General features: G+C 40.6%; 1 protein-coding gene across 1 annotated transcript in view; it reads right to left on the reverse strand.

Annotated features, from left to right (window-relative positions):
- DGKI (diacylglycerol kinase, iota) overlaps positions 1-11,111 on the reverse strand; it is a 126,157-nt gene extending 115,046 nt beyond the window's left edge. The window contains exons 1-5 of the mRNA XM_009332926.1: positions 11,094-11,111; positions 8,119-8,175; positions 6,845-6,910; positions 717-788; positions 45-161 (exon numbers count right to left, since the gene is read on the reverse strand). Coding sequence (XP_009331201.1) covers positions 45-161; positions 717-788; positions 6,845-6,910; positions 8,119-8,175; positions 11,094-11,111 — 330 coding nt within the window. The remainder of the gene's footprint in view (positions 1-44; positions 162-716; positions 789-6,844; positions 6,911-8,118; positions 8,176-11,093) is intronic.
- Positions 11,112-11,578: the final 467 nt, after the last annotated feature.

Genomic DNA, 11,578 nt, shown 5'->3' on the forward strand with positions numbered 1-11,578 from the left:
GCACAGCCATACAGCTTCAAAAACAGACATCAGCATGCAGTTACCTGAGGTTTCTTCACCTTAATGATCCAGGTGGGAGGCACAATGACAGCTGCATGAGCCCCCAGGGAACATGGCTCCTCAATGTGATGTAGCATGAAACAGGTAACTTTATTATGAAACTGGAAGAGAGGAAAAGAGTAGAGTTAATAAGGAGGCCAAGACAGACAAAGACAAAGGGGAGGTGTGGAGAGGAAGAAGGTGATGGTACAAAAACTGGAGCAATGTTCCCAACTCCACCATCCTCAAGTCTTTCAAACCATGGAGTTTTAGGAACGTATAACTAAAGATCATCTTCTCTAGCTATGCCTTCTTACAAAAAAAAAACTAAACCCCCAAAAAATGATCACCCCTACTTAAACACAGATCACAGCCTGAAGACCACAACCTAGTTTGATGCAGCTGTGTGTATTAAAAGCCCTTTGGCCTCTGAGCTAGCAGCAGCAGGGCATTAATGAGAGGTAGCCAGCAACTACATTGTGCAGCAAGACTCTTCTCCTAGAGGACTCATGTCAGCCAGGTGAAGTTATGGTGTCTTTGAGCAAAAGGAATAGAAATGGCAAAACTAGGGGTGATTCACAGAGAGGGAACCCTGAGAGCCAGGAGAAATGAAATTGCTTGCAGTGCAGTCAACTCAGTAATGCTGCTACTGGTCTCCCTGAGTATTGTCCACTTACCGCCAGCTTGCACCAGGAACAACTGATGGCCACAATCTCTTTACTATGGAAGGAAAATTTCTGCTGAAAGCCCTAGAATAAGCAGGAAAAAAGGATTAAATTCCTCCTGACTACCAGAAAATTTACACCTTTAACTCTTGCCAGGTGACTGTGCTAGGCTAAATCAGTTCATTGCAGTCAGATGCTTGGTTCAGCCTCAAAGCTCTTAGATACCAAATATTTTGGGGGGGATAAAATAATGACAGGGTTTAGAGAAGGTTCTTCAACAAGGGTGTTTTCACACACACATTTTAAAGACACTTCTGCAAAGTTTTATGCTTTTCCTTAATTTCTGTAGTTAAAAAGGGAGAAGAAGCAGAGAAGGAATGCCTATTTCAATGGATTTCTACAGACCTGAGTAAGATTCAGATTTTTTGGTTGAACAGAACATTTTCTCATTGCAGTCTTTTTTGCTCTAAATATGAACAAGAATTTGAATTTTCCTTTTTTTTTTTTTTAAATACAGAGTGGAATCAGCTACAATGTCTGCATGGAAACATTCTGATTGGGAAACTGTTTATTGTTTTATTGAGCTGACTCAGATCAAAATCTTTTTACTAAGTTCCAAACCCCAAGATCATCTGATTCAAATCAAACAGATATAAAAGAAAATCTTTCTTTATAGTTGTAAAGAGAAAAAAAACACTATTACCAGCAAATATGAGAATTTATTCTCCCACAGAAGAGTCTCATTTTTGTAGAATGCAATTTCAGCAGACATATCACTTTCCTCTAAGTTCTAAGGCTGGAAAAGACCATTGGGTCATATACATCCTTCTTGCATATAACAGGCAACAATGGTAATTGGAGTTACAGCCTGAAAATTTGTGTTCAGTTAAAGCTTATTTTAGCTGGATTAAAAATTGATTTGGGTTAATGGCTGCAGAGATGGAGAAGTCCAGAACTCCGTTGAACAGTTTATCATAGTCACCTTCACTGCTTAGATTTATTTCAGATTTGCAGTTGTCTAGATCCTTTATTCATTGGCTTCTATCAAGCCTCTCTACTACATTAAGGAGCCCATCACCACCCAGAGTTTTCTAATTTAAAGTCTCTCTACCAAGTTGTGAATTTGTGAGCCAGTTTTCTTTTCAACAAGCTGAGTTTTACCTAAATCTCCTACATGCTGGGCAATGCCCAAGACCCACTGCAAAGAGTTATGATAATCTGATTTAGTAACATCTAACAGGACATTTCCTCAAAGCTTCTATAATTAAGGTCCTTCTTAACCTAGTTGCTGTGGAAATAAACAGGAAGATGGACACCTGCAGGAAAAATGAGCCTATTAGTGCTCAGTGCAATGACAATGTCAAGCATACCAAGAAGGACAATTAAATGAACAACCAAAAACCCATCCAGAGATACACCGGTCTTGTTCAAGTGAGGGATTGAGCTACGATCTGTCCATATGTGGTAGACAAGGACAACCCCATCAATACTCTGAAGAGGAGGAGGCTCTCCCTGTCTGCCCACCATGCAGAAGTGCACATTGCAGCTACTTCCTCAGGTGTCCCCAGCATGTATTCAAACCAGCTTGCCAGATGGACCACACCACCAACGAAGGCCTACTCCTAAAGAGGCTTGTATCACCTCTGCCTAGTTTGTTTGGGTTTTTTTAATCCTTCCCCTAATGCCTCAGGTTTTACATTCAGAGAAATTCAAAGAGTAGATTCTTCATAACGATGGTGATCTGGCATATTCAGGTTTAATAATGGAGCACGGTCAACTGGCTTCACAAAGACAAGCTGGCCAGCTGCTTCTGGCTGGGCAGATCTAGTCTGCCATTCGGTGTGGGCACAAGAACGGAGTGACAGTGTGATGATACGAGTGCTGGAATGGAGGTCTGACACTGGATGAAACGCTCTATTCTCATTCACTTAAACTAGTGCTTCTTAATGTTTCTTACAAATCTCACTCTTTCTTGTCCCAAAGTATATTAAAAAAAATTATTTCAGCCCCTCACAGACATGAAATGTTTTGGTTTTTTCGGCTTTGTAACAAGCAGGGGAGAAATTCTTCTCTCCCAAAACTTCCAGTGATAAAATCTAAAATTCAGCACGTTAATTCCACAGCCCATCAAGTGGTGTATTTTAAATATATGGACTGAGCAGCTTGTCTGGGCCTGGATGGGCCATTTTTCATTTATTTAGTAAGCTATTTGGCTTTTAGGGAGTCATTAGAGAAAGTGATACAGCAATAAAAACGTATTAATGACAAGTAGCAATGAAACACCACTTTTCTTCCTCAGTTTGCTTTACAAATGTGAGCTACTTCTTCCTAAGGATACATGTTTGAGGCAAGACAGCAATTATTTGAAAGCTAGCTTTACAAATAAAGGAACTGATGAAATAAAGCAATGCACTGCAGGTCACAGTGAGATTTGATGGGGACTATCAGCCTCCACAACTGGAGCCCCCCATATTCCACCAGAAGTCATCACTTCTGCCTTCTCTCAATGAGAAGGAAAACTAAAATTCAGCTATCTTGTTCCTGGGTCATGCAAGGAGGTCTTCTGCACAAATTTAGAAAATTTGGGATAGAAAATTCATTTCACCTTTGTGAGAATATCGGCCTAACAGTACCTGATTAGCCCTGATTCGCTGGCACCCAATTCCTGTACAACACATGAAATCCTGTGCTGTGAGCTGCTCCTGCAAAAATAAGCAGTTGTGCATACCAGAGGAAATATATTTGGAGGAAAAGAGCACCTGAATCCCCAGCTTGCGTTGGTGATTACAATCTGCCTAAATAATTCAGATCAAAGTCCACATTAATATAGACACCCATGCACACAAACAGAGCACATAGGTATTATTAGGCCCGACATGGTTTGGTTATATTCTCAAATGTACTTAAAAAGTATTTTCACACCAGTGTTAGGGCTACTAATAATTTATTTTTGCACGTATTCTCCTATGATATTTATTCCCTTTTTAATGCTCTCAGAGACATTCCAATGCAATATTACTGTAGGAGAGGCAGGTATTATTGCAACTCAAATACAGACAGCAACAGAAGCACTTGGATGGTGATTTCTGCTAAAATAGCAAAGAATTAGAATTGCCTTTCAATGACTAGAAGTTTCAATCCTGCCATGACATGCAGGGAAAACATACAGTTTTGCATCTATCCACCAGCCTTTAAAGGGACCGGTAACAGAAAGAGATAGACACTGTAGCTGCACACGGCATGTGTATAGCGGACACACTGCTTTGGACACCACAGAAAGTAGAAAAATAAAGTGTCTGTTTAGCATGATGGTCCAGGTGCATTCTTAGCCTTGGACAATATCTAAGCCACTGGTAACTGGAAGTATACGAAGAAAAGATCACGCTGCATTCATCCTTAAGCTTCTATTACTGCACACAGTCAGTATGTGGCCGTGCTGGGCCACACGGTCTGAACATTCTTGTGTTGTATTACGTAAAGAAAAAAATCCCAATTTCTCTGATGATCCCAGGTAAGAACCAGCTAACAGCAGCTAAAAACTACAAAACTATCTTTTTTTCCCCACCTGCAAGAGAAAGAAATGAGTTCTTAAACATCATCAATGGCGCAGAGAATGTGGTTTGGGAGCTTTTATTTACCATTGCTTCCAACACAAGAGCTATGGAGCACTAGAAAAAACTAGTAAATGACAGGTTTGAAACAATCAAAATGTGGTTCTCGCAGCATGTAATTAAGTTTCAGAATTCCTTGCTAAAGGATGTTAGGGTACAATTTACAGGAACTCAAGGAGAGACTAGACAAGATCACAGGAGAGAAAGTACTCATAGGCTGTTAAATATAAAGGCACCATTCCTGGAAATTCATGAGACAGAAATTCTTGGAGGCCAGGAGACTGTTTTGGGGATGTATCACTAAACACCTACCTCTACTTATGCTTTTCCATAGCAAGCCACTGTTGAATACTGGGCTCAACAGTACTTAGTCTTAAGAGACATGGGCATCCTTCTATTATAGTCTCCAGTTGCAAAAAAAGGGGAATCATCCCAGCAAGTAGACAGAAACGGATCGTTTGGTTCCACTGCACTCAGTAAGATTTTGAACAAGGCTTTCCAGCCCCCCTTCCCTGGCACTGATTTCTACGTGTGGTACTTTTGCAGTACAGCAGTGAAATCACTCCTGGGAGGGAGAAGAGGAAAAATGAAGTCTGGATGAGACCATATAAGCTGTATTTGTGCTAGCAAGTGACATGTAACAGTGGGAGCATAAGCTCTGTTGGTACTGAGGACACTACACACAAGGATTTTCAGATAATTTTATTTTTGACTAGCTATAGTCTGGTCCTGTGGACTGAACGCCCATTAGTAGCTGCAGAGTTAACTTTCAATTAAGTTTAATCTAAAAGGAATTCAGTTCATTTGCTGCAAGACTGCTCCACGTGTGAACCATGGTAAGTGATGACAATCAGGAAAATTTCTTCCAAACTGCACTTCTGATCTGAGGGGAAACACTGACAGAGACACCTCTGTTCTCCGGCTCTCAGGAAGTGTCAACCGTGGCACAGAAGGCACACAAAATATAAAACCACAATGCCACGCTAAGGACGTTGGGGAGCATTAACTCCTTTCCACTGGATTTTGACTTGAAGCATGAGATGGGTATACCCTAAATGTTCATTTCTACTTTCTTTATTCAAACTATTATTAATGATTATTAAAATATTTAACCACCCAATTCCAGATACGGGATAGGACTAGTGTTACACAACAATGAGATCTACCAGAATCATTAGGTATTCCATGAATAATACTTTCTTTTATTGCTTTAAATCTACTGCCATTCCATTTCAATGATAGTTCCCTTCTTGCATGACAAGAGCATATAAAAGATGGCTCTCACTTGGAGGTATAAGAAATGTAACAGCGGAGCACGAGACAGACAAGTATTTTGCTATTAATAGGAGACTGCTTGGCCAATAAATATAATGGGATTTTTTTTCTTGTTATCATTTTCCTTAATCCTTTCTGTTTCTTGACAAACAACAACTCTACTACAATACACCCATGACAGTCTTAACTGAATATTTCTTATTTAAGAGGAAAACTTTGATTTCCTCTGAACTTCTCCATATCAGTCAGGGCTGATAGGAATTTTAGGATGGACTGGTCATGTTGCCCACGTGAACATACCCAGCACAGGTTTTGATATGACAGGCAGTAAGTACTCCCATTGCAAAATCAACTCCTAATACCTCTAGGAGGGATCCAGGCCAAAATGGCAGAGGAGGAAGGCAGTATCACTGAAAAGTCATACCATAAGAATGCTGCATGCAAAGTACCTTGCTGCAGTGTTCGCATGCTACTTGCTATAAAAGGGTATCACATTTTTATTGCATGCTTTGTTGCAGCTGGTAATCTACATCAGTATCCAGACACAAATCTGATTTTCCTCTGAAATTGCTGTGCCATGGAGACGAGACACGGTCTTTCTTACTAGTTGATGTTAAGAGGGAGGCAAAAGTACAATACAGTGCTAAAAAAAGGAAATTAAACCCCTTTGTTAATTTAAATTTTAAATATCTCTCAACAAATTTTAGCGGTTCATAATATTTCAGAAGAAAGGTCTTCAGTAGCTAAGGTACTTCTTACCCCTTTTTATAGCTTTTTAAAAATAAACTTTTACAACCTATGCAGCAGAGGAAATGTGAAACAGTCTCACAAATCTTAGAGTCTGCCAGGGCAGAAAGAAAGCAAGTGTCTTTCTTTTTCCAGAAGCCTGAAAAAATAGGCCATCACGATTTTGGCACAGAGGACAGCACTCTGAGAGCGCCATATTAGCACAGGGTTAGCTTAACAAAGAAAGAAGCTCATGGAGCCACAGCCTTCCTCCTCCTCATTTTCACCAGCCAGTGCAGCACAGTGCCCCAGGACACGTGATGCGCTCATTCCTGCAGATACAGCTGCTTTTTCTCTTCCCACGTGGGAATCAGGGCTGCTACTACTCAACATAACAGGCTTGTCATTTTCCGCTTAAGAGAGGCCAAGTGTTTAGGATAGAAAGATTTCAGTGACTGGAAGGACCTACTGGCTACCCTGAATTCGTAGGTGTCCAGTGTTGTGCTTGTGCTGGACTGGAAATCTTACCTTTCCACACTGCTTACATTTCCCCTCCTGCCTCCGCCTGTGCACCCAGTGGTGTCGGACAAAGTTCTGCAAAAGAAGGACAAAAAAAATACGTTATAGGAAGCAATGACAGCTTGCACTCAAAGGTACCATCTGTGCAAAACTGGTTTACAGACACCAAAGGAAAGGTCCCTTCAGCCAATGCAATCATTTCTGGAGCAGCTGAAGCATTCCCCACGGGAAACCCCAGACACAACCAAAACCACAGGAGGAATAAGGACAAGATGGTATTCTTTATCCATGTTGAAATGTGGCCAGAACTACTCTTTCAGTACTCTTCCACAAAAAGAAGAAAAGTTCATTACATGATGCAGAGATAATCATCACCTAAATACAGAGTACAGAAGTGCCCAAACACTGCTGTGTCCAGCCACAGTGCAGGGTCCCGCTCTGTTCTGCTTGGAAATACAGCTTTATAATGCAAAAAATAACAAGTCAATGCAGGGGAAGGGAAGGAGGGGAGGAAGGAGCAGTCACTGAAGCAGTCTTTTATCCTTGTTTCGACTACTTACATCCTGGATGGCAGCAAGAGGTGGGCAAGAGACAGGAGGGTGAGCAGGACTGCTGCCCCTCTTTCTGTGCAGGCAAGGGGGTTAGAAGGGGTCTGCCTGCACCATGCTGTTATGCCAGCCAGCGCTGAAGTGCCGATGTGGCAGGGAATTGAGATACCTCTGCTAAGAGCAAAAGAGGTTTTTGAAACACTGGCTCCTAACTATGTAAGACAGATATATAAATATATCAATAATAACTATAAATACCCAGCACCTTCAAAGGAGCTGAACTCATACCGTAGCTGGAGGCAAACCGTAAGGTTTTTGAATGTTTGATTTTTTTTACTAAAAAAAAAATCTTAGGACACTAGAGATACTTCTAGCAAAAAAAAAAACATGAAAGGAAAGCAAGTGGAAGGAGAGGGAAATAGAGAAAAATAAAAAATACTAGTTCAAAGGTCAGGAAGAAAAAAAAGAAATGCTAACCAAAATAAAGAAAAAAGACAGAATAGCTGAATGAATGGAAAAAGAGACAACAGAGAGATGAAATGGTTTCTGTCAGTTTAAGTAATGAAGTGCTTCATCGAGAATTCATTTTACATTTATTCTGGGGAGAAGAACATGTCCCACTGGGAACCAATACTCTAAGACTCCTCTGAATGTAAAAGCACTCCTGCAGCTCCACACCAGGTGGATCAGCACACAAATCAAATGCAAAGCAACCGTCATTTGTCCATTACTTACTTCTCTTGGAGATCTGGAGCCTCCTTCTCGGAAAGTCGGTTTGCAGCGAAAATTAATCTGGCATTAAAATAAAGCTGTTAGAACTGAAAGTGAGCTGAGACAGAATTTATTCCAATATGTTGATCTATTCCAAAATATTTATTATCTATTAAAATATTAGCTTCACTAGCTGAACAAAGTAACTGACCTGGATGCCAGAGAACCTCTTTTCATATGCCATAATAATTTTCCTTGCTAGATCTCTAACGCAGCCCTCATCTTCACTAATGTTACTGATGCCTGCTCAGTTCAACTATTTAGACTGTCTCCCCCTTGCCTAGAAGGAAACAGTTTCATCTGTTCTTTTCTGAAGATCATCTGCAACCAAAGAGGATTTAAGCTGAAGTCTCAAAAGTTAATAGCTGGAAATCTAACTCTGTAAGACCTTTTTGCATGTCCCAACTTTATGTCTTCATAAACAAAATCTGTGGAGAAATCTTCATTCACATGAAGAACTGTGCAAATTACCTGAAATTTCTACCTTTTGCTTAGATCAGGCTGCTTTTATCCACCTCCCCAGCCACAAACCATTTGGGGAGCATTGTACTGCCTCATGCAGTGGTGTTGCCTCCTCCAGATGGGAGAAGAAAGACAGAAAGAGGACCACAGGAGCTTCCATGAACGGAAAACATTTTTAGGAAGATGAAGAGGAAAAGCATTTAACAAACAAGGGAGTCCTATGAGGAAAGGAAACAAAATCCTTTGCGGAAAGAAAATCAAGAGAAATAAGAGCAGGGGGGGATGTAGAGAGAAAAAAAATATACACTGAAGAAGAGAGAGGCATGGGAAAAGGCCAAAGGATATGTGAGTGTTTAACCTCAGTCAGCAACTGAGCACCACACAGACACTTGTTCACTTCCCTCCCCCCGGTGGGATGGGGGAGAGAATCTGAAGAGCAAAAGTGAGAAAACTTGTGGGTTGAGATAAAACCAGTTTAATAATCGAAATAAAATAAAATCCTAATAATAATAGTAGTGATAAGAAGAAGAATATACAAAGCAAGTGATGCACAATGCTATTGCTCACCACCTGCCGACCGATGCCCAGCCAGTCCCCGAGCAGCGGCCCCCCCGGCCAGCTTTCCCCAGTCTATGTACTGAGCATGACGTCACATGGTATGGAATGTCCCTTTGGCCAGTTTGGCTGTAGCCCCCTCCCCGCTTCTTGTGCGCCTCCAGACTTCTCAGTCGGTAGAGCACAGGAAGCTGAGAAGTCCTTGACTAGTGTAAGCATTACCTAGCAACAACTAAAACATCGGTGCATTATCAACTTTGTTCTCATCCTAAATCCAAACCACAGCACTGTACCAGCTACTAGGAAGGAAATTAACTCTATCCCAGCCGAAACCAGGACAGTGAGGTAAGGATGCACTAAATGAAATGTATTCGAGCTTAAGTTGACTATCCTTCAAAGAATAAAACACTTAAGGATACTGCATAGCTATTTAAATACAACCCTTCCCATATAAATAAGTTCTTCCCTCATTTAATAACGGCCTTCAAAATAATAGCTCAAGGGAGGGGGAGAGAGGAGAAAAAAAGAAAGAGAAAAACGTAAACAAAATACTTATAACTTAAGAAGAAATAAAAGCCATAGCAAAATTAGTCTTCCTCCATTGCTCTTCTCCTGGAATTGCAATTCATTGTTTCAATGCTGAGTCATGGCAGGCTGGAAAGACCCCCAGCTTATATTTATTTTACTTACAACTTACACCTTTGCAGTGAGGGCCAAGCAGAAGACTTATGTACCAGTTTTAAACTCCACAGGGTTTAAGAGGGATGCAGGCATCTACCAAGAGGTGAATTTCATGGTCTCCAGAATGGCATAAGGAAGCTCAACAGAACGGGTTTTATCTAAGTGCTCATTTGCTCCGGCTGGCAATGCCACCAGCTTGCTGGGCTATGGAGAGTCAGCACTGCTGCTGATGAAGGAAGTCATGAAAAATTCACTGGTAATGTTTTGTGCTGAAAGCATGTGCTAATGCTAATTTCACTGTGGGTAAAAGCATTGGGGGTGGAAATGGTACCTCTCCAACTTGGTATTATGGCAATCACTGTGACATTTGTCAACACGAGTCCAAATACTTGGAAAGGAAAAAACTCTTTCCAAAGGGTTGCTGCTATAAATTTGTTATGCATCAACTTCTTTTATGGAGAACAACATTGCAAAACATAGTGAAAACGAAGCTCTAGTGAAATCAATGGAGAAATTCCCACTCATATTTCTTTATACATATCCCACCAAGAAAGAAAAACAGTGGGGGGAAATTTCTTTAACACATTGACAGTTCGGCATAACGAAGAAGAATCACTGATGGGAAGAGAACTCAGTGATAGATATTCTATAGGCACCTGGGGGTAAGGAGGGCTCCTTGAAAGAACTGGGAAGCAGGACGGATGCTCACAGAAATAATGGTACTATAAAGGAAAGGTTTTATGTTTTCTATCTTAAAAACAAGAACTTAATTTCTGAGGCTTTGAGGCCAAAACAGTCTAGTGTAGTAAAGAGTGAAACATGTTCATAGTAGCATCTTATGCTGCATTGCTCATAATAAATATAGCTGTCATAAGATGAATTATGCTGGGTTTAGTTGAGGAATTTTGAAAGGCCAATTTTGTGCATGAAAGGATACTGCATTTTCTAGCTTCTATTTTCAATCTAGAAGTAGAGGAAAATTATTTTTTTAATCATAAAAATTGCGAAAGCATTCCATGGCTTTTTGTTGTTGGGTGTTTTTTTTTTTAATGGTTCACAGGGTTTGAAGAAATCTATTTTAAAAAATAAGCTGGAATTTTAAGTCAACTTTTTAACAAATATATTGTCAAAATAGCTATGAAAACCTGCTTTGGCATATGGTGTTTTCCAGATTGAAACCTCAGTAAAAGAATTAAACGAGTGTTATCCACGTCAGGCTCCAGAAGATGGCAATGTCTTACCTTCTCTAACTGCTCCATGCACGCATTGTGGACCACAATCTTGCAGGCAGCACACTTCCTCCGCAAAGCAGATTTCTGCAAGAGGAAAGGGAGACGTGTGTGCATGGAGCTGCGCTATTCCCAGGAGGAAAAGAGTTAGCTGTGAAACAGGAGATGTTTCTCTCCTTATGCAACTTTTTTTTTCTCTCTCTCTCTCTTCATGCTCTCAACTGTTCTGTATTTTGAAAAAAGGTCTGAAGCTCTTTCAGTTAAGCATTGGACTTTGTGAAAGACAGCCACAGTACTGCAGCTTGTGAACTAGAAGTAAAAGGCTCTCTTTTAGGTAGCAGATAAGGCTGTTACAGTGCAGATCATCGCTCTAAAAGGGAGCGGCCTACGAAGAGGATGAGCAGAAGACAGTAAAAAGAAGAGGAAAACCATACAGCAAATCAGAGAACTCAGACCAGTATGGAAGAGTATGTCATTTCATGATTATCATATAATAT

Source organism: Pygoscelis adeliae, unplaced genomic scaffold (genome assembly GCF_000699105.1).
Source record: "Pygoscelis adeliae isolate BGI_AS28 unplaced genomic scaffold, ASM69910v1 Scaffold38, whole genome shotgun sequence".
In the NCBI taxonomy this organism is placed as follows: domain Eukaryota; kingdom Metazoa; phylum Chordata; class Aves; order Sphenisciformes; family Spheniscidae; genus Pygoscelis; species Pygoscelis adeliae.